Genomic DNA, 23,203 nt, shown 5'->3' with positions numbered 1-23,203 from the left:
AGCCACACTCGATTTAACTAAAGTTGGAGAAACTGACACCCGCCAGCCACCTGTGTGTGAAGCACATCGGTAGAACCAGTCTCCCGTAAGCGTACGCGTAATGTCGGTCCGGTCCGCTTCATCCAACAATACCGCCGAATCAAAGTATGGCATGCTGGTAAGTAGTATGACTATTATCGCCCACAACTCTTTGTGTTCTACTCATGCATATAACATCTACGCATAGACCTGGCTTGGATGCCACTGTTGGGGAACGCAGTAATTTCAAAAAAATTCCTACGCACACGCAAGATCCATCTAGGTGATTCATAGCAACGAGAGGGGAGAGTGATGTCTACGTACCCTCGTAGACCGAAAGCGAAAGCGTTATGACAACGCAGTTGATGTAGTCATACGTCTTCACGATTCGATCGATCCTAGTACCAAAAGTACGGCACCTCCGCGATCTGCACACGTTCAGCTCGGTGACGTCCCACGAACTCTCGATCCAGCTGAGTGTCGAGGGAGAGCTTCGTCAGAACGACGGCGTGATGACAGTGATGATGAAGTTACCGATGCAGGGCTTCGCTAAGCACTACAATGGTATGACCGAGGTGGATTATGGTGGAGGGGGGCACCGCACACGGCTAAGACAATGTCAACTTGTGTGTCTATGGGGTGCCCCCTTCCCCCGTATATAAAGGAGTGGAGGAGGGGGGAGGGCCGGCCCTCTATGGCGCGCCTTGGAGCAGTCCTACTCCCACCGGGAGTAGGATTCCCCCCTTCCCTAGTTGGACTAGGAGAGGAAGGAAGAGGGAGGAAGGAGGAAGGAAGGGGGGGGGGGGGGGCGCCCCCCCACCCAATTCGGATTGGGCTTGGGGGGGGCCCTCCTAGGCTCCCTTCTCTTCTCTCCCACTATGGCCCAATAAGGCCCATATACTTCCCGGGGGGTTCCGGTAACCTCCCGGTACTCCGGTAATGCCCGAACTCACTCGGAACCATTCCGATGTCCAAACATAGTCATCCAATATATCGATCTTTATGTCTCGACCATTTCGAGACTCCTCGTCATGTCCGTGATCATATCCGGGACTCCGAACTACCTTCGGTACATCAAAACACATAAACTCATAATACTGATCGTCACCGAACGTAAGCGTGCGGACCCTACGGGTTCGAGAAATATGTAGACATGACCGAGACACGTCTCCGGTCAATAACCAATAGCGGAACCTGGATGTTCATATTGGATCCCACATAATCTACGAAGATCTTTATCGGTCAAACCGCATAACAACATACGTTGTTTCCTTTGTCATCGGTATGTTACTTGCCCGAGATCCGATCGTCGGTATCTCAATACCTAGTTCAATCTCGTTACCGGCAAGTCTCTTTACTCGTTCCGTAATGCATCATCCCGCAACTAACTCATTAGTCACATTGCTTGCAAGGCTTATAGTGATGTGCATTACCGAGAGGGCTCAGAGATACCTCTCCGACAATCGGAGTGACAAATCCTAATCTCGATCTATGCCAACTCAACAAACACCATCGGAGACACCTGTAGAGCACCTTTATAATCACCCAGTTACGTTGTGACGTTTGGTAGCACACTAAGTGTTCCTCCGGTATTCGGGAGTTGCATAATCTCATAGTCATAGGAACATGTATAAGTCATGAAGAAAGCAATAACAAATAAACTAAACGATCAAGTGCTAGGCTAACGGAATGGGTCAAGTCAATCACATCATTCTCTAATGATGTGATCCCGTTAATCAAATGACAACTCATGTCTATGGCTAGGAAACTTAACCATCTTTGATTCAACGAGCTAGTCAAGTAGAGGCATACTAGTGATACTCTGTTTGTCTATGTATTCACACATGTACTAAGTTTCCATTTAATATAATTCTAGCATGAATAATAAACATTTATCATGATATAAGGAAATATAAATAACAACTTTATTATTGCCTCTAGGGCATATTTCCTTTCAGCCGAATCCTACTAGGAACGGAGTCCTAGTAGGACTCCCCCCTTGGCGCGCCCTCCTTGGCCGTCGGCCTCCTCCTCCCCCTCCTTTATATACGTGGCCAGGGGGCACCCCAAAGCACAACAGTTGTTTCTTAGCCATGTGCGGTGCCCCCTCCATAGTTTACCACCTCGGTCATATTGTCGTAGTGCTTAGGCGAAGCCCTGCGCGGATCACATCACCAACACCGTCGCCACGCCGTCGTGCTGACGGAACTCTCCCTCGACCCTCTACTAGATCAAGAGCTCGAGGGACGTCATCGTGCTGAACGTGTGCTGAACACGGAGGTGCCGTACGTTCGGTACTTGGATCAGTTGGATCGTGAAGACGTTCGACTACATCAACCGCGTTACTAAACGCTTCCGCTTTCGGTCTAGGAGGGTACGTGGACACACTCTCCCCGCTCGTTGCTACGCTTATCCTAGATAGATCTTGCGTGATCGTAGGATTTTTTTTGAATTACTACGTTCCCCAACAGAAAGGGTACACTGCTCATGTGCAATGTCGAAGCATCGAATAATCTCTTTTGCGAAAAGGAATCGGAGCTTCACGCTTTCAATATGGCGGTTGCTCCAAGTATGAAGGGAGTAGGTTTGGCGAAGAGGAGTTGGAGTCGCCGGAGAGGGCCTAGCCTGCCAGGGGGTCATCCATGCGGTTGCGACGACTTTAGAGGAACCTTGGAATTTCATCCAGTATGACTCGACTGAACCGGGTATAGTGTAACATTGGATACAATCTCTACTATTAAAGGGGAGTTTGTTGGTTTCGCTTCCATCGCTTTCACCCCTCACACCGTTTTTTTTTCCTCGAAACCACGCGATAACCCCAGTTTCTCCAAACCGATCCCCACCTCCTCGTTTATGGGGAAATAAATCCCTAGCAAATCAATCAACAGAAATAAAAAATGGCAATAACAAGAAATTCTTTGCAAGAAAAAAATAAAATAAAATCAACTTACATAGTTGTACGTACGCAATCTGAATTGTATCGTATCTTCCTTACATTTGCTTATGGACCCCCCCCCCCCTCCATAACATATCTCAATCTGAACCTAATCAAAAATTTCTTATGTTCAACCACTAGAATAAAGTTGTCCTTGTTACATTGCACATGTAGTTAGCTAGTAATAGTATAATTTACTTCCATAAAGAAAAATAGTAGTAGCATTTGTCAACTGGTCATGCTTTTGGCATTGGTGTTGCCTAGCTTCTAACACGTGGAAAATAATTTCTGATATGTAAGACCGCTCTTAAGAGCCAACCAGGGGCTTATACAGTGAAGGTTTTTTAGTACGCTATAACATAACTATTGAGACCCACCATAGGACCAATTTAAAATGAAAATTGTTAAAAAACAAACGCCAAATTTGACCAGAATTAACATGCGAAAACAGATAAATCTGCCATACTGTTTGTAAGGGATTTGTTAGGCTCTAAAGCAAAAGTTGCCAAGTGGTAAAAAAAATGACAGGAAAATTGCCGCGTTGCCATATATTAGTGACGCTCTATGACGCCCTGTGTGTATCGTGTACAAGCACATATACTCAGACCAAGAGTTTTCACAACCAAAGCAATAGAAACTGCTCCCTCCCATGAATCACAGCTTTTTAGACGCACTGCTTGAACACCATGAAGCAAGATAGAGAAAAAACCCATGTCTAAGAAGACTGTTCCATCGTCTCGTCTACCCGCTGCATACACGATTGTGCGCATGCATTTCTTAGCAAGTAAGGCAATTTCTTAGCCAGTAAGACACGAGGAGGAGAAATTTTATGGCACATGCAAAGAAATTGTTGTTGCCCATAACTGGCATCCATTGAATGTCGCCGAAGGATGCAAGACCACGCGATGTATGAAAGTTACCTCTAGTGTACTGGTTGCCTGAATTGTCATCTCGGTGAGATCATAGCCAAGGGATGTGATAATAGGTGTTGAAGATAGAAAGGAAATAGCACCACCGCTGCAATTATTGAGGAGTGCTAAGCTAAACAAAATACTCCTCTATTTAGAGTTGTCATCGCACACCCTGTGGCGACTATGGATGTGGCTAGGAATGCTAAAAGCAATTTCTTAAAAGAATGCTAAGGAGGTGAATTAAGAGAAAATAAATGAACTGAAATATAGCACACTTTTGACGTCCAATCCATGAGCTTTTGGGATGCGGATGCAGTAGTCAGTACAGAAGAAATTGATTCTGATCCGCCTCCACGGATCCACTAAACAACGCTTAATTCCCATTCCAAAGCTACAGATTCGTGCCAGGTTCAGGGGAACGAGCACTTCGGCTAGAAGAAGAGTTCATCAGCACTAACTAATTTAATAAAATTTGTCAGAAAGCCAAAACTAATCAAATCGAAGTCAAAACAAGGCGTAATCGCATCCCGTCACGTTATCTTCCGGAGTTGCGTCCAGCGGAGGATGACATGTGGGCCGTCCGTGTACGCAGCATCGCACCGCACGGACAGAACCCGAACGTTGGAACCGAGGGCCGGTTCAGAATCGAGCGAGGGAACTGGTCAGCGTCCACATCCGGCCGGGCGTGGGGAACCCAGTTGGCCTTGGCCGCCGTCCCGGGCCCGGCCAACCCCAACGACCGTCCCCGATTTCGATCTCATTTCCGTCGTGGTCGCCGCCCACGACTCCACCATTTTCACGCACGCCACCCCGCGGCCGCCGCCCCTAGCCGCGCCCCCCTCACCTTCGTCAAACCGACGACTGGGCGGCGAGAGCCGGATCGAACAATTCGGGGGAAAACAATCTAGGGATACACATCCGCAGCGAGATCGGCAATGGAGGGAAGCAACCACGGGGGGCAGGGGCAGCCGCCGCACCAGTACCACCAGTACCCGCCGCATCCGCAGCCGGAGCCCTACCCGTACCCCTACCAGCACCAGCAGTACCCGCCGCCGTCCGCCGCGCCGGCGTCCCCCTACCTCGCTCCCTCGACCTCCTTCCCGGCCTACTCCCCCGCGCCGCCGCAGCAGTTCGCGCACCACTCCGGCCCTCTCCAGCCCTACCCGCCGCCGGCGCCGCACCAGCAGCAGGCCTACCCTCCGCATCCGCAGCACGCGTACCCGCCGCACTCGCAGCAGCACGGGTACCCACCGCCGTCTCCCTCGCCGTACGGTTACGACCCCTACCCGGCGTACCCCTCCTACCCGAGCCCGGCGCACCCCTCCTACCCGAGTCCAGAGATCTCCCATAGCTCCAGCTTCCACCACCAGCCCCATCCCTCGGCCCCAGACCCCACCGCGGCCTCCTACCCGAGTCCGGCGATCTCCCATAGCTCCAGCTTCCACCACCAGCCCCATCCCTCGGCCCCCGCGGCCTCCTACCCGAGCCCGGCGGTCTCCCATAGCTCCAGCTTCCACCACCAGCCCCATCCCTCGGCCCCTGAATCCCCCGCGGCCTACTACCCGAGTCCGGCGATCTCCCCTAGCTCCAGCTTCCACCATCAGCCCCATCCCTCGGCCCCCGAATCACCCGCGGCCTCCGCACTGCACTATCCCATCGTCGATGGGTTCGCCAACATGCACCTCTCCGGCCGCCATGACTACACGCCGGCGCCCATGTCGTCACCCTCCGTACTACCGCATTCTGCCTCCTTCTCAAACGGTGGAGGGATGCAGATGGTGCCGTACGGTACTGTGGCCGGAGGGTCACAGCATGGCAGCATGAGGGCGTCGCTGAAAGTGGTGCTGCTCCATGGCAGCCTCGACATTTGGGTGCACGAGGCCAAGAACCTCCCCAACAAGGACATGTTCTCCAAGAGGGTCAGCGAGCTCCTCTCCGTAGGCGGCAAGTCCAACTCTAAAATGACAAGCGACCCCTACGTCACCATCCAGGTCTCCTATGCCACCGTCGCTCGCACCTACGTCGTTTCCAATAGCGAGAACCCTGTTTGGGCGCAGAACTTCCATGTGCCTGTTGGCCATGAGGCTGCTGAGGTTGAGTTCGTCGTCAAGGACAGCGATGTCTTCGGAGCTCAGCTCATGGGAACTGTGGCCATCCCTGCCGAGAATCTCCTTTCTGGGGACAGGATTGAGGGCATCTACCCTGTGCTAGAGCCCAATGGCAAGCTGTGCGCTCCTGGTGCTGTATTACAGCTCTCTATTCAGTACATCCCAGTGGCTCGCCTTACAATGTACCACCATGGTGTCATTGCTGGTCCGGACTGCCTTGGAGTGCCCAATACTTACTTCCCGCTACGCCGTGGCATGAGGGTGACCCTCTATCAGGATGCACATGTGCCCGATGGTTCTCTCCCAGATATCTGGCTTGATCATGGATTGCGCTACCAACATGGGCAATGCTGGCGTGACATGTACAATGCCATAAGCCAGGCACGGCGGTTGATTTACATTGTGGGTTGGTCAGTGTTCCACACGATCGACCTCATACGGGATGGAGCTGAGAAGGCACCATCACTTGGGGACCTGTTGAAGATGAAGTCGCAGGAAGGCGTTAGGGTATTGCTTCTTGTATGGGATGATCCAACATCAAGGAGTATTCTCGGCTTTAAGATGGTATGAATTATTCATAGAGTCCAAACTGCTGTCTCGAGGTCTTTACACTACATGAGGAACTTTTTTTTGAGGGACAGTACATGAACAACATATCTTGCATTCAAACTGATAATTTATAGAACAACATTGTTATGTCTTTTCAAATGTTTAGATGCTCACCTTATTAAAGGATGGCATAGCCCATACATGTTTGTTGCTGTAAACATACCATCATATCTAATGTTATCAAGTAAAGGAGTTACTAAAATATCTAGCTGTCATATTAAACAATATCGAGAGGATATTCCTGAAACTACTGTCTGTATTTTCTATGTTATTTTCGTTAGATGCATATTCCATGTCTGGCCCCATTCCTGATTTTGGGAATTGATGTACTTGTAGGATGGTTTCATGGGCACACGAGATGAGGAAACACGTCGGTTTTTCAAGCACTCTTCAGTTCAAGTATTGCTTTGCCCAAGATCTGCTGGGAAGCGTCACAGCTGGGTGAAACAGCAGGTTATCCCTGCCGTGATGGCCCACAATTTATCCATTATAATAGATAATTTGTTTCACTGAAACTATATGTTCACTGCACGTAGTGAATGTGAATGGTTTCATTTATCTACCAGCCATGACTTATGTATCCTTGGATGTTATATGATATATCATGCTGTTGTGTTATATACTTCCGAGTAGGTTCACTGTTTGGCCAGTAAAATAAATATAATATATCTAATCACAAAATGCAGTTCTATGGTATATCAAGTATTGTATTGTGCCAATCATTAGTGCCATTTGTTTAACATATGAAGGTCTTGAAAACCAGGAAACAGGAACCATTTTTACTCATCATCAGAAAACAGTTATTGTGGATGCTGATGCCGGCAATTATAGGAGAAAAATAATTGCTTTTGTCGGAGGTCTTGATTTGTGTGGTGGGCGCTATGATACACCTGGGCATCCTCTGTTTCAGACTCTTCAAACTTCACACAAGGAGGATTATTACAATCCAAACTTTGCTGTAAGTTTCTGATTCCTTATCATATACTTGTGTCTTGAAGCAGATTGTTTAGAAAGACATACTTGTGTGTTGGTTCAGTTTCTCATGTACTGAGTAACAGTTACCATAGTCTTAATTTTGAGAAGAGTAGGAACCTTTTGTGATGTTTGGTTCTTAGTCATCAGAAGGAGATCATCTTGTACTAGGAATAATAATTGCATGTCACCATATTCTCAGTTTATTTTTGTCACTGCTCTGAAAGTATTTGTCCTTGTCATCTGCTTGCAGACAGTTGATGCCCGTGGCCCAAGGGAACCATGGCATGACTTGCATTCCAGGATCGACGGTCCAGCAGCTTATGATGTTCTGAAGAACTTTGAGGAGCGTTGGTTGAAGGCATCCAAACGCCATGGGATTAAAAAGTTGGGGAAATCAAACGATGATGCACTTCTCAAGATTGAAAGAATACATGATATTGTAAACATTGATGATGCAATTTATTTTAGCGACAATGACCCAGAGACATGGCATGTTCAGGTATTTACAGTTTTCTGTAATGGGAGATTCAAAGTGTTCTCCTTCTTGTTTTGACTCAGGCGTTCAACTCTCTTAGTCTCCTTTTACTTTAAAAAATAGGTGTTTCGCTCTATTGACTCAAACTCTGCCAAGGGATTTCCAAAGGACCCACGAGTAGCAACCATGAAGGTAACTGATAAACCGAAACACAACATGACATTATATTCTACAGTTTGTGCTGCTGACTAACACTTTTATTTTTGCTAACAGAATCTTGTCTGTGGGAAGAATGTACTAATTGATATGAGCATACATACAGCTTATGTGAATGCCATCAGGGCAGCCCAACACTTTATTTACATTGAGAACCAATACTTCATCGGTTCTTCATTTAATTGGGATTCAAACAAAGATATTGGTAATCATGTTCTAGAGTTCTCTGTTTCTTCTTTTGTATGATCTGACTAATGAACAGACACCCATCCTTAGAAGAATATTAGTGCACAGTCCAGTTGTATCCATTTCTGATACAACTCCTTGATTCTGTGTCCATCTAATGAAAATGCAGAATATACCAAATTCTTTGATTGATCCCAACTCATGATGGTAAAATTGTTGTCTTTCAGGGGCTAACAATTTGGTACCAATTGAAATTGCTCTCAAAATTGCAAACAAGATTAAGGCAAAAGAGAGGTTTTCTGCATACATAGTAGTTCCTATGTGGCCCGAGGGTAATCCAACTGGTGCTCCTACACAAAGAATTCTTTACTGGCAGGTTCGATTAAGCACCCTGTTTCTTCCTAATTTGTTGTGGTGGAGCATACCCAGTCTGTTTATATTGTGTAATCACTTGTTTTGTCTTTCTCTTATATTGTAGAACAAAACAATGCAAATGATGTATGAGACAATATATAGGGCCTTGAAAGAAGTAGGTCTGGATGATATATATGAGCCTCAGGATTATTTGAACTTCTTTTGTCTTGGCAATCGTGAAATTGGGGACAGCCCTAGTACTCCAAGTACTGCAAATAATCCTCAGGTGTGAATTTCTCTCTTGTTTTTCTTTCAAGTTTCAACACGCTATGCTGGCTCTAACCTGCAGTTTTGGTTTGTTCCAGTAAGGTTGAACTGGTTTAGTTTCAATCATGATAGTAAAGAGAGTAGTCATGACACGTTGAGCTTATGTGACCTTAGCATGAACCGAGTTTCTGTTATTCTTGGTAAAATATTGACATGATTCTGGTAGCCTTTATGATGCATGATGCACCACAGCATCAAAGTGTCAGTTTCTTTCTGCCACTGGCTCTTTGCAGATGAATCTTACTGTGAACGGCCATATCCCTAGTTCTTAAAAGTAACTTGATAGAAGGTCTTGTTCTTTTGGTCATACATGTAGACCAAATGGCCCGTGCATACAACTGAGTTTTTCTGCCAGAGACTACTTGAGCACTTTTGCTTAAGACAGGCCTTTGGATGAACAATTGAAGTGATTTCGCAAGTTATGTTGATGCTCTGCCAAAATTTTACATTTTTTGTGGGGATAGTTTGAACTTCTCGCAGTATTTGAATTTTCACTAGTTATTTGATGTACTAGTTGTTGTGACATGAAACTTATTTTTACTTGCTATTCAGGATCAAGCTAGGAAAAATAGGAGATTCATGGTTTATGTACATTCAAAAGGTATGATTGTAGATGATGAATATGTGATCATTGGATCAGCTAATATCAACCAGAGGTCGATGGAAGGGATCAGAGATACTGAGATTGCAATGGGAGCATATCAACCACAGTATACATGGGCAAATAAAATTTCTGCTCCCCGTGGACAGGTAATGCCTCATGTTTCAAGTTCAAGCTGCTGAATCACATTTTTTGGTACCTGCAGAAGACAGGTGTTCTCATGAGCTTGCATTTTGAGATTGTGCCTGCAGATTTTGTACTTGTCTTCCTGATGTTATGCGTTGCTTAGAACCGCTGCTTCATTACAATTGTTTTAACTTATTTTTTACGTTTTCAGAGAGACTGCCTCCAACTACACCTATTTAACATTTACCCTTTTTTATTATATATACACTAAACTATAGACACGTAATGGCACATAAATACTGTTGGTGGCAATTATACAAGTACAGTTCTTATGTGAATATAAATACTAATATGTGCATTCTAAAACAGCAAGTGAAAAAGGTTGTCGGGGTATATCATCTCATCTCTTATAGGGTAATAATCTAGTTATGACGCAGCTGGTATTTCTGGATTATACTCTAAATCAAGTTTGGTGATCTTTTATGTAGATTTATGGCTACAGAATGTCCCTCTGGGCTGAGCATATTGGAATTATCGAGGAAGACTTTAACCATCCAGAGAGCCTAGAGTGCATGAGGCGGGTTCGTCAACTCGGGCAACATAACTGGGATCAGTTCTTTGCCAATGAGGTGACTGAGATGAGAGGCCACCTCCTCAAGTACCCTGTAAGTGTTGACCGTAAAGGCAAGGTGAAACCCTTGCCAGGATGTGCGACATTCCCAGACATGGGCGGAAACATTTGTGGCTCCTTCACGGCCATCCAGGAAAACCTCACAATATGAATTCTGCTTATGCAAGAATGCAATTGTTGGTGACTTCTTGGGTATTCTGGACAACAGAGATGCCGAAGTAGCACTTTCTGGTTCCTGATAACATAGGTAGGGAGAGAATTTCGCAAGCCAATATGTAGGTAGCAGGCAAGTAGGGCAAGTTGGAAACAAGGAAAAAAAATTCAAGTCATTTCTGCCTTTTGGTTGTTCCCGTCTTAACTAATCATGTTCCTTTTACATGTATTCGGTCCCTGTATAGGTAAGATGATTACATGCTGGATCCCTCTGAAGGGAACCTGGCGTTTGTAGCAAGTGACAACCACCAAGAGAAATAGTAGTATGTTATAATTTGATGAAACTAAGTTTCTAGTGCAAAACTGTAAATGCATCCTGCACAGTTTTTTGAAGCAATGTTGGGCCTTGGTTTGCTACTCTTGTCATCAATGGAAATTGGTGGGTGGATGTTGCAACCGGTTTCCATTTTTTTACCGAAGTATTGTTGCTTGAATCACCATCATGCCTTTGCAACATAAGTTTTCCTTCTTATTTTGCAATGCAGAGAAATGCATGTTAAAGGGATGTCTGGGTTTCATAGTAATCAACAAACAGGCACTAAAAGACTATGCCTAGAGAATAAGTGGAAAAACCAAATTAATCTGTTCTAAACCAGGTCCCCCAAATACAATATTATGCCACGAATTACATGCAAATTTGGCTCCGTGAAATATCATTTCCTCCATCTCTCGGCCTGAATCTTTATGCCCATATACCTGTACAGAGTTATCATAGTTGTGTTAGTAGAGTTGATTCATTCATTCAGATCAGTATAATTGCGGGGGTCATCTCAGACTTGCGTTTACCTGCCGAGCATCATGACGGTGGCCTGTGGGTTGGTGCCGGGGGAGTACCTGAAGGTGGAGCTGTCGATGACCCTGAGCCCCCTCACCCCGAACACCCGGTAGTTGTCGTCGACGACGGCGCCGACGTGGCACCCGCCGTGGTAGTGCCAGATGGTCATGACGGTCTCCCTGCAGTACTGCTCCGGCGAGCGGGAGTCGTTGACGTGCCGCGGCAGCAGGTTGACGGGGAAGTTGGCCGAGTCGGTGAAGATGGACTCGACGGTGGTGTTGGCGTAGGTGAAGTTGGAGAAGGCGCGCGACTGGATCACCCGCTCGATCGTCTGGATCCCCCGGACGCACCGCTCCAGGTCCTCCGCCTCCTGGAAGTAGTTGAAGGTCACGGCCGGGTTGGCGCGCGGGTCGGTGCTGCGCAGCTCGATGTGCCCCGTCGACACCGGCCCCAGGATCTTCTCCAGGATGAAGCCGCCCCGGAACGCCCGCCTGTCCAGCCGCCTCATCGCCTCCGCCGCGCGCTGCAGCGCCTCCGGCGTCCTCTGCCCCGGCGGCAGCGTGCCGAGCTGCCCGGTCTGGGGGGAGAAGAGGCCGAAGCTGGCCAGGCGGCGGGCGCCGTCGGAGACCGGGATGCCGAACTCGGAGCCGCTCACGCCCTCGATGAAGCTGCCGGACTTGGTGATCCCGACGACCTGCACCAGGGAGAGCCCCACCGGCACCGGCGACGGGATGAAGACCGAGTTCATGGGGTTGTCGGCCACGCCCTGCCCGACCATGGGCTGGTCCACCAGCACCTGGATGCCGTGCGCCTCCAGGTGCGCCTGCGGGCCCACGCCGCTCAGCATCAGCAGCTGCGGGCTCCCCAGCGTCCCCGCCGACAGTATCACCTCGTTCTTCCCGCCGTCCCGGAGGTACACCCGGTGCTGCACCCCCAGCGGGTCCGCGAACACCACCCCGTACGCCACCGGGTACGGCACCCCCTCCTGGCTTCTGAACAGGATCCGCGACACCGTGGCGTAGAGCACGACGGTGAGCCCCCGGGGCCGGGCGTGCCGGAGGAAGTCGGCCGCGGTGTGGCGCTGCCCGCTGTTGTCGAAGATGGTGCCGCCGATCTTGGTCCCCGTGACGTGGTCGAAGGTGAAGCCGTTGTCGGGGGTGACGCCGGCCTCGAGCAGCGCGTCCCGGAGCGCGGCCTGCCACGGCGGCACGTCGGGGCGGAACACCAGCGCGCGCTCCACCCACCGGTACGACGAGTTGACGAGGCCGGCGTCCCACCCGGCCGTGCGCACGTACTCGTTGCTGGCCCGCGTGTAGAACCCGGCGTTGAGGCAGCTCCCGCCGCCCAGCACCCGCGCCCGCGCGTTCACCACGCCGTCCGTGGAGACGAACCGCTGGGCCGGGGACGCCAGCGACGTGTCGGCCAGCGCATCCGTGAAGTGCTCCTGGTTGGACATGTTGCGGTAGGGGAGGCCCCCGCGCTCCAGCAGCAGCACCCGCGAGTGCTCCGACAGCGTCGCCGCCAGCGGGCACCCGGACGTGCCGCCGCCGACCACGATGTAGTTGTAGTGCGACACCAGCGGCGCGTCCTGCGCGTGCTGCACGAACCGCAGGTTCTCCAGTTGCTCTGCACACGTATGGCACCATTGGTCATCACAGCGTCCAGTGATCATGATAAAAGAGACAACGCACGTAGCTGACGTGCAAAACCCCCAGAAAAACCATGCAGGTGAACACACGCACCGTCCTCCGAGAGTGCGACGACGCAGAGCGCGCCAAGGACCGCGGCGGCGAGCACCAGCGTCGGCGATCTCGCGCGGCCAAGTGCCATTTGCGCCGGCGAGCTCGGCATCCTTTGCGCTTCAGGGACGCGAAAAGTTCGCTTGGTTTATAAACCTCGAGTTAGCGCGCGGGTAGATCGAGGGTAGATCTGTTAAATAATGCGGAGGCGGTTGCAGTGCAAAGAACAGCTGCGAGGAGCCCATAAACTTGTGTTACTATAGAAAGGGAATGGTTATATCAAATGCAATGCATTGGTTGTGAAATGCAAAAGTGATGAACTTTCTTTTTACACAGAAGGAGTATATCAAATGCGATGGAGCAGTAAGCAGGAGGGTTTACTGGCCAATCTTGAGACGGTTTTTGCGCGTGCACTATATTTTTTTTCGAAAGGATTACATTTGACATTCTGACGTGAGGAGATCGGTCCAAACTATGAGAAAAATAATAAAATACTAAGAAAAACCTAGATACTAAAAGAAAGCGGTAAAGATAATCTGGGGAACGTTCGCTAGAAACCAATCCCCAGCAAACGCCCCATAGCACGGATGTCACTAAAGAAATTTGCCTCAAATAAATGAACCTTGGCCGGCTGGCCCGCCATCGCGACGGCTGGCCGGATGGCCCTCTCCGGTTTCCTGACATGCGCCACCCCGATCCGGGGGTGTGCGCGGCTTGCCTGGCACAAGCGAACTACACCAACAGGGTCGGCCCGTCACGCGCAAGGCAACCAACAAGAGGGCACAAACTGGTGTGATCGAAAACACCACATCACGATGGACCCAACCGTGCCCGCAGCCCCCCCGGCATGGACCCATAGGCAAGTCGTCCGGGTGTGAGGCGCATGCCTAGATCGGACGGCCCAGAGCGCCCCAGGGAGCCAATCGCGGGTGGCCAACATGCAACGAACAACGCGGAGGACATTTTCACACGCAAAGGCTCCCCGAAGACCTGATACTCCAACATTCTTTATAGAAGTAATAAATATTAGTTTAGTTCCGGGACCAGGAGTTCTAAAATCTGGCCCATGGGATCAAAATAAATGGACGGTGGACAATGGAAAGAGCCGTTTTCCTTCCCAAAATAAATAGAAGCAAAGCGCTTTACATGGAACCATTCATCAACTGGAACATCCATGGTGCACAAAAACCAAGCGAGAGATAACATGGTTTAGCTGAATCAAACATCCATGTAGCGAGACAAGCTGACCGACATAGTTGCATCATCCATGCAAACACAAGTACTTCCAATATCATATTTCTGCTTGATATATAATACCTAGAAATATATGCGTGAAGTCATCTCACTTCTCAAATCCAGCTCATTACTACTAATCACCCCAAGTTTTTAGTGCTGCTCCTTTTCTAAAAAAAAGTTTTTAGTGCTGCTACCACAACATCATCTCATATATAAGTCTTGCTAGGAGGATGAAAGGGCTTTATCTCTCCATAGGCATGAGGTAAAGATCTAGCCATCATTGTATAAACCAACGATAGTGAGATCTGCCTTCACAATGCAGCTCGACCCTACAACATAGCCTTTCTTGAGTTTCTTGAGTCCAAGAAAGTTAGGCCAACCCCATCCGCCATCACATACGAAGAGACCTGTGATCACCACAAAAGTAAGATCAACTGTAATCAGAGTAAATTGCATAAAACCACCACTTTGAGGGCTAGGTTTGCGGAAAACATTAGGTTACAGAATTGTTGCAGAAAGCACCACGTCTATCGTAATTGTTTTGCAAAAACCACTGATCGGCGGATCGGGCCGTGTTAAGTGAGTTTATGACAGGTTGGGCCCGTTTTTCGCCTACGTGGCACTCCAGGCCGTCCCGACAGCCGGCAGTCGGCGTTAGACGGCGCCGTTAGGGCTCGTCTTTAGTCATCCACTCCCGCATCCGTCTCTTTTCCCCCTCCTCGCTCCCGCCGCCGTCGCCCTCCCCCATTCTTCTTCCCCCTCCCCCTCGCTCCCGCCGCCGTCGCCCTCCCCCATTCTTCTTCCCCCTCCTCCTCGCTCCCGCCGCCGTCGCCCTCCCCCATTCTTCTTCCCCCTCCTCCTCGCTCCCGCTGCCGTTGCCCTCCCCCATTGGTGCCGTCGCCATTCCATAGAAACACAGAGATGCGCAGTCCGACGAAAGGTGGAGATGCTGGTGGCGGCTCTCCGCCCGGCAGCGCCGCACGCATCGTACGTAGTGGAGGAGGACCCGCAGTGGATCTAGGCGAGCTGTGCGCGAGTTCGAACCCTAGCAAGCCGTCAGAGGAAGAGGAGGAGGAGGACCCGCAGTATTCGATGGAATACAGGGCGGCCAGAGCATTCGCCGCGGCGGTGAAGGCCAATTCGACGGGAAGCCAGCACATCGCGTCATCCTTCGGCGGCGTATAGTGAGATCCACTTTTCTTTGCTCTTCCCTTCCCGTTCTCCATTCAATTGCGTTGCCAGGGTACTCCATTCAATTGTGTTGCGAGGGTACCCCTAGGGTTAGTGTTCATATTGTTCTATCCTATCAAATGCAGTACAAGTGTCAAATGTTGTGATTTTGTTGTCATGTGCCCTAGGACATTATTTAGATTAGTTCAGATTATGTGCTTTGTTTGTCCCGTGCCTAGGGTTGACATTTTTAGATTAGTTCTGATGTTGTGCTTTGTTTGTCCTGTGCCCTAGGGTTTACATTTGGTTATTAGTTTTATTAGTGTTTCATTAGTGCTTTATATTATTTGCAGTCTGGATGATGAGGTTTGGGAATTGAGGATGCATTTCCATGACAGAGACAACATTGAGAGATCTATGATGGTGTCAGACATAACATTTTACAACCTAGTAGCACTGATAGAAACAGAAGGTTATGGATTTAAAGATTACATGTACTATGTCAGGGATCCTGGGCTAGGGATAGAAGGAATGGAAGAAATAGATGATGATGACAAGCTTGAGGAAATTCTAGACAACATAGCATTGCAAAATCAGTAGATATTGAATGTGACAGTTGTTAGGGCCAGTTCTCCCAATGCTGCAAGTATAAACACCAGCTCCAATGTTATTGAGCAGCAAATCCCTCTAGAAGAAATTGGAGAGCCCAAACTGTATCAGATAGATGAAGAAGGAGTGTTGTTCAGTGCACCAGATGTGCATGTAGCAGCAGCAAGTTCAGAAGCAGCAGAAGTGGAGCCAATGCCCATACAGTTTCAAACACAGCATAGCACCAATTTGGAGGAGCAACTTGCTTTAGGTTATGTACAAGTGGAAGAAAATCATGTATACAATTCAGAGGAGCAAATGGAAATTGAAAAGGTTATGGAGGAGACAAGGAGGAAGGAAATTGAAATGTTTAGAAAGAATAAGAAAAATAAAGAGAAGGTCACTTCTGTGAAGAGAAAAGCTGCAGTGATGGATAATCAGGAGGACAGTGATGATGATGATTTGGAAGAATATGGTGATACCCTTGCTAGGCTTGAGGAGATGAAAAGACAGAGGGAAGATCCACTCCTTCATTTTGAAGGGGACACAGATGTTGAGGAAATGTATGAGACAGAGGAGGAGGATGCACTATATGAGCCTGAAAGTGAAGAAGAGGAGGAAGAGGATGAAGAGAGTACTTTGGAGGAAGAGAGTAATCTGGAGCAGGAGCAAGATGGACAGAAGAAGAAAAAGGAGAAGAAACACAGAAAAGGCCCAACAAGCAGATCACATGCAAGTGTAGAGGAGTTGTTTGAGGAGGACTGGATACCATCTTCTGATGAAGACAAGAAACCAATGGACTTGGGTGTGGAAGATGATGATGGTGCAGAGGCATTGGCATATGTTTTGCCCAATGGCAAGAAAAGCAGAGCTAAGAAGATGAAGAAAAGGTTATGGTATGATGAGAAGAGAGCTCATCCAGCTGAGCAATTTGTGAAGCATCTTTGCTTCATTAATGTGTACCAGTTCAGGAATGCACTTCAAACAATGCACATTGCACAGAACAGGAACTATGAGTACCATAGAAATTGCAGTGACAGGGTTATAGCACAATGCATAGATGAGACATGCCCTTTTTATTTAGCAGCTTCTCAGATTGCAAATGAGAAGACTTTTACCATAAGGAAGCAGTATGTGGTGCACACTTGTCCTTCTGTGTCAGAGAACACAAAAGTTACTGCTAAGTGGGTTGCAAAGTTTTGTGAGGAAGCAATCAGAAATGACCCATGCACAACAATCACTACTATAATTAACACTGCAAAGAGCAAGTATGGAGTGGAAATATCAACCCACATGGCATACAGGGCTAAGAAGGCAGCAAAGTGTAACACCCTGAGAATCATGCTACAGTAACCCCCTGTGATTAAGCTAATCATGTTGCTAAACAGGGCTTGATCACATTTGAATCACCTTCCTTTCAAACTCCTAGCTCAAACTTCAAATATAATTAAAGTGAAAAATAAAAGTTTTCAAAAATTCAAACAAAAATGTTCAGTGGGTGCTAAATAATACACTGGTAACTATGGTGGAGAAAACACATTTTTATAAAATGTCTAAATACTTTTAAATGAAATAAAACAGAAAAGGGAATAAGCAAATAAAGAGAAAACAGAAAACAGAACCCAGGCAGAGAAAAAGAAAAAAAGGGGAAAAAGGCCCGCTTCCCCCCCACTGCCCCCCCGGCCCAAACTGGGCCGCAGCCGCGCCCCCGGCCCAGCCCACCTCCTCCCTCGCCCCTTCCCTGTTCCCCCGACCGGGTCGGAACAGGGGCGCGCTGCCGCCCGACCCCCTCGCCGGCACCGACGCCGGAGGGGATAAGGTCGCCAGCTCCCCCGCCTCCTCGGGCCTCCCTCCCACTCACCCCGCTCTCCCTCTCGGCCCCCGCGCCTCCCTCTTCCCTCCCCCGGATCCGCGCCGCTCTCCTCTGCCCCACGCCCGACGCGCTCGCCGCCGTTCCCGTCGTTCACGCGGCCACGGTGCCCCACTCGCCACCTCGCCGTGTCGTACGACGTCGCCGCCCTCGACTACACCCCCTCCGCCTCTCCGTCGAAGCTCGGAGCCACTACAACGACCTCTCCGAGCTCGCCTTCATCTTCGGACGCCGGCGACCCCCTTCTTCCCCGGCGACGACCTGCTGCTACTAAGCCACCCACGGGCCTTTCTTGCGCCGCGCGGTGAGCTCCTCTACCTCCTCCCCCTCTCCGTTAGCTCGCTCGCGCTCCGTAGCTGCTTCCCCGCGCGCGCCCGAACGCCACGCCGCGGAGCTCGCCGCCGGCGTGTCTCCGGTGACCAAATGGTCACGGGCGTTGGCCCGCTAGCCCGACCGCACCGAGCCGCACCCGCCTAGGTAGTTAGTTCGGCCGTTCGCGCGCTCTAGCGTAGCTTCCGTCGGGCACCCGTAGCACCTCGCCGCCGGCGAGTTCATAGCGCTCGTCTCCGGCCGTTCCAGCCCCTCCGACCACCGCCGTTGGACGCGCGACGTCGAGCCGCGTCGAACGCGCCAAGCCCCGCCCCCGCAAACCCACTGTGGGCGAAACCCGAAGCACACCCGCGCATCGCCGCCGCGTTGGAGCTCGCCGGAGCCCCTCTCCGGTGCCCTGCCGACGTGGCCGGCCGGGCCCCCCCTGGCTCACCGCCAGTGGCCCCCACGGGCCCCAGTTGACTGGGTTGACCCAGTCAACTGCTGACTGGGCAGGCCCAGTCACTGACATGCGGGCCCCGCCGCAAAATTTAAAAAAAAAGAAAAGAAAAAGAAAATGTTTTATAAATAAAAATAATTAGTTTAAATAATCTCTCACTGACAGGTGGGCCCATTAGTTAATTAACTAAAAATTAATTAGTTTAATCCTCTGTTAACCCACTGTCTATGACAGGTGGGTCCCCCGTGTCAGTTTGACCAGTCAACCCGGACTGTTGACCGCTGACGTCACTCCTACGTCATGCTGACGTCATATCCCTTTTTCTGTTAATTAAATAATTCCAGAAATTCAAATGAACTTTGAAAATTCATATCTTTTAAACCGTAACTCGGATGAAAATGTTTTCTATATGAAAGTTGCTCAGAACGACGAGACGAATCCGGATACGCAGTCCGTTCGTCCACCACACCTCCCTAACCTATCGAACTAGCAACTTTCCCCCTCCGGTCCGTCTGTCCAAAAACGCGTAACATCGGGAATACCTCCCGGATGTTCCCCCCCTTCACCGATACCACTTACTGTCGCGTTAGGACACCCCTAGCACCGCTCATTGTCATGTCACGCGTCGTCATGCTTATGTTTGCATTGTATTTACTGTTTCTTCCCCCTCTTCTCTCCGGTAGACTACGAGACCGACACTGCTGCTGCCCAGTTCGACTACGGAGTCGACGACCCCTCCTACTTGCCAGAGCAACCGGGCAAGCCCCCCCCTTGATCACCAGATATCGCCTACTCTACTCTCTACTACTTGCATTAGAGTAGTGTAGCATGTTACTACTTTCGATATCCTATTCTGATGCATAGCCTATCCTTGCTACTATTGTTGATACCTTTACCTGCAATCCTACTTGCTTAGTCTAGGATGCTAGATTTCCATCAGTGGCCCTACATTCTTGTCCGTCTGCTGTGCTACACTATCGGGCCGTGATCACCTGGGCGGTGATCGCGGGTATATACTTATATACTATATACATGACACATGTGATGACTAAAGTCGGGTCGGCTCGTAGGAGTACCCGCAAGTGGATCTTTGTGGCGGAGCGACAAGGCAGGTTGAGACCGCCTAGGTAAGAGGTGGGCCTGGCCCTGGTCGGCGTTCGCGGATACTTAACACGCTTAACGAGATCTTGGTATTTGATCTGAGTCTGGCCATTTGGTCTATACGCACTAACCATCTACGCGGGAGTAGTTATGGGTATCCCGGCGTCGTGGTATCAGCCGAAGCCTTCATGACGTCAGCGACTGAGTGGCGCGCGCCGTGTTGGACCGCTTTGACGTAACCGCCGTGATCGTGTGGGTTGCTAGGTCTGCTCGCGGCCGCGTTCGCAACGTGCAGGTGTGCATAGGGCGATGGGCCCAGACCCCTGCGCGCTTAGGATTAGACCGGCGTGCTGACCGCTCTGTTGTGCTTAGGTGGGGCTGCGACGCGTTGATCTTACGAGGCCGGGCATGACCCAGAAAAGTGTGTCCGGCCAATTGGGATCGAGCGTGTTAGGTTATGTGGTGCACCCCTGCAGGGAAGTTTATCTATTCGAATAACCGTGTCCCTCGGTAAAAGGACGACCCGGAGTTGTACCTTGAGCTTATGACAACTAGAACTGGATACTGAATAAAATACACCCTTCCAAGTGCCAGATACAACCCGGTGATCGCTCTCTAACAGGGCGACGAGGAGGGGATTGCCGGGTAGGATTATGCTATGCGATGCTACTTGGAGGACTTCACTCTATTCTCTTCTATATGCTGCAAGATGGAGATGACCAGAAGCGTAGTCTTCGATAGGACTAGCTATCCCCCTTTTAATTCTGGCATTCTGCAGTTCAGTCCACTGATATGCCCCTTTACACATATACCCATGCATATGTAGTGTAGCTCCTTGCTTGCGAGTACTTTGGATGAGTACTCACGGTTGCTTCTCTCCCTCTTTTTCCCCCTTTCCTTTCTATCTGGTTGTCGCAACCAGATGTTGGAGTCCAGGAGCCAGACGCTACCGTCGACGATGACTCCCACGGCACTGGAGGTGCCTACTACTACGTGCAGGCCGCTGACGACGACCAGGAGTAGTTAGGAGGTCCCAGGCAGGAGGCCTTGCCTCTTCGATCGTTGCTACTTTTGTGCTAGCCTTCTTAAGGCAAAACTTGTTTAACTTATGTCTGTACTCAGATATTGTTGCTTCCGCTGACTCGTCTGTGATCGAGCACTTGTATTCGAGCCCTCGAGGCCCCTGGCTTGTATTATGATGCTTGTATGACTTATTTATGTTTTAAAGTTGTGTTGTGATATCTTCCCGTGAGTCCCTGATCTTGGTCGTACACATTTGCGTGCATGATTAGTGTACGGTCAAATCGGGGGCGTCACACAAAGAATGTTGTGTTAGGAGATCAGAAGGCCCAGTACACCAGGATTAGGGATTATTTGCAGGCTGTGCTAGATACTAATCCAGGTTCAAGGTGTATAGTGACAACAAGACATTTGAGGGAGCATCCAAGCACAAACCCTAGGTTTCATGCATTATTCTATTGCCTAAATGGATGCAAAGAAGGGTTTCTCAGTGGCTGCAGACCATTCATAGGTAATTCCTTGGTATCTAATGTGTGTTTGAATAATGTGTGTTTTCAAATAGTTTGCCTAATGTGTTAATTTGTTATAGGTCTGGATGGATGCTTCGTAAAGCTCACTACCGGTCAACAGATCCTTGCTGCTACTGGAAGAGATGGGAACAATAATATATTTCCCATTGCATTTGGAATTGTTGATAAGGAGGACACAGATTCCTGGACTTGGTTTCTGTATCAGCTGAAGGTAGCACTAGGTGGCCAATCTGGGAAGTTTGGCAACTACACAATAATTTCTGATAGGCAGAAGGTAATGAAATCCACTTGTGCTAGCTTTCATTTAGTTCTTTCTAATAGTTAGTTGCATTTAGGTGTAGCTACTTTCTGTACACAATCATTTAGTTCTTTGTAGTAGTTACACAATTATTTAGGTGTAGTCACTAAGTTAGCTTTACTTAAATTCACACAGGGCCTGCTTAAAGCCATAAACAGAGTCTTTCCCAATTGTCCACAAAGGTTTTGCCTCAGACACATTTACCAGAACTTTCAAAATGCTGGGTTTAGAGGGACAGAATTAAAGAAATACATGGATGAAGCAAGTTACTCATACACTGAACATGGTTATAATGTTGCAATGGATGAGTTGAAGAGAGAGTGTGAGGCAGCATGGGCTTGGCTTAGTAAAATCCCAAAGCACACTTGGGCCAGACATGCCATGGACACAAATTGCAAAACAGATTTAGTAGTTAACAACTTAAGTGAGGTTTTCAACAAGTGGGTTCTAGATGTCAGGGCTAAGCCAATAAGGACCATGGTTGATGGAATTAGAACAAAATTAATGGTCAAGTTTAATGCAAATAGAACCAAGACTCAGACTGTCAGATGTGAGATTTGTCCAACATATGCAGAGAAATTGGAGGAAGCAAAGAAGTGGTCTAGAAACTGCCAATCATTGATGGCTGGCCCCAACCTTTACCAAGTTACTAGTGAGGAGAGAACATATGCTGTCAACCTAGCACATAGGACTTGTGGTTGTAAGAAGTGGGATATGACAACAGTTCCTTGCAATCATGCTGTTTCTGCTATACACAAGGCTAAGCTTCAGCCAGAGGACTTTGTTGATGATTTCTTCAAAAAACCTATGTACCTGGCAGCTTACAGTCCTATAATATATCCTGTACCTGGCCCTGACATGTGGCCAAGGACAAATAGTTTGGACATTGAGGCTCCTGTTTTCAAAGAACACAAGGGCAGAGCACAGACTAAGAGGAGAAAGGGCCAATTTGAGAAGCCAGCTCCCAAAGACACTTCAAGAATGGCCTCAATTACCTGCTCCAACTGTAAAAAGGTGGGCCATAGGTACACCAATTGCCATGATGCTCTAAAGCCTGTACTTGCTATGAGAAAGAACAAACAACAGGTAACCACTCTGCTATGAGAAAGACTAAATTTGTTGTTACTTTGTTGCTTACTAATTAAACTACTTGTTTCATTGCAGCCAAGCACCAGCTCTTACCCACCTGATAGTAGAAGCACACCAGCTCCAGCAAGGACTGCAGCCTCTGCTGTTGCCACTGCTGGTGGATCATCAAGGAGGGCAACATCTGCTGCTAGTCCAGCTCCAGCAAGGACTGCAGCCTCTGCTGCTGCCACTGCTGGTGGATCATCAAGGAGGGCAACATCTGCTGCTAGTCCAGTTCCAGCAAGGAGGACAACATCTGCTGCTAGTCCAGCTCCAGCAAGGAGGGCAACATCT

General features: G+C 49.0%; 2 protein-coding genes across 2 annotated transcripts; one reads left to right on the top strand and one right to left on the bottom strand.

Annotated features, from left to right (window-relative positions):
- The first annotated feature begins 4,515 nt into the window (after positions 1–4,515).
- LOC109761476 (phospholipase D gamma 1) lies at positions 4,516–10,988 on the top strand. Its single transcript, XM_020320290.4, has 10 exons — positions 4,516–6,536; positions 6,918–7,034; positions 7,345–7,539; positions 7,807–8,055; positions 8,155–8,223; positions 8,305–8,452; positions 8,661–8,809; positions 8,912–9,073; positions 9,667–9,864; positions 10,330–10,988. The coding sequence occupies exons 1-10, from the start codon at positions 4,800–4,802 to the stop codon at positions 10,621–10,623; spliced, it is 3,318 nt and encodes a 1,105-aa protein (XP_020175879.1). The 5' UTR covers positions 4,516–4,799; the 3' UTR covers positions 10,624–10,988.
- A 250-nt stretch (positions 10,989–11,238) lies between these two features.
- Positions 11,239–13,431, bottom strand: LOC109761481 (protein HOTHEAD-like). Its single transcript, XM_020320296.4, has 3 exons — positions 13,203–13,431; positions 11,472–13,086; positions 11,239–11,381 (listed from the first exon to the last, which is right to left on the bottom strand). The coding sequence occupies exons 1-3, from the start codon at positions 13,309–13,311 to the stop codon at positions 11,339–11,341; spliced, it is 1,767 nt and encodes a 588-aa protein (XP_020175885.1). The 5' UTR covers positions 13,312–13,431; the 3' UTR covers positions 11,239–11,338.
- Positions 13,432–23,203: the final 9,772 nt, after the last annotated feature.

The sequence above is a fragment of the Aegilops tauschii genome, chromosome 1 (genome assembly GCF_002575655.3).
Source record: "Aegilops tauschii subsp. strangulata cultivar AL8/78 chromosome 1, Aet v6.0, whole genome shotgun sequence".
Classification (NCBI taxonomy): domain Eukaryota; kingdom Viridiplantae; phylum Streptophyta; class Magnoliopsida; order Poales; family Poaceae; genus Aegilops; species Aegilops tauschii.
This window is presented reverse-complemented; position numbering and strand designations above follow the sequence as displayed.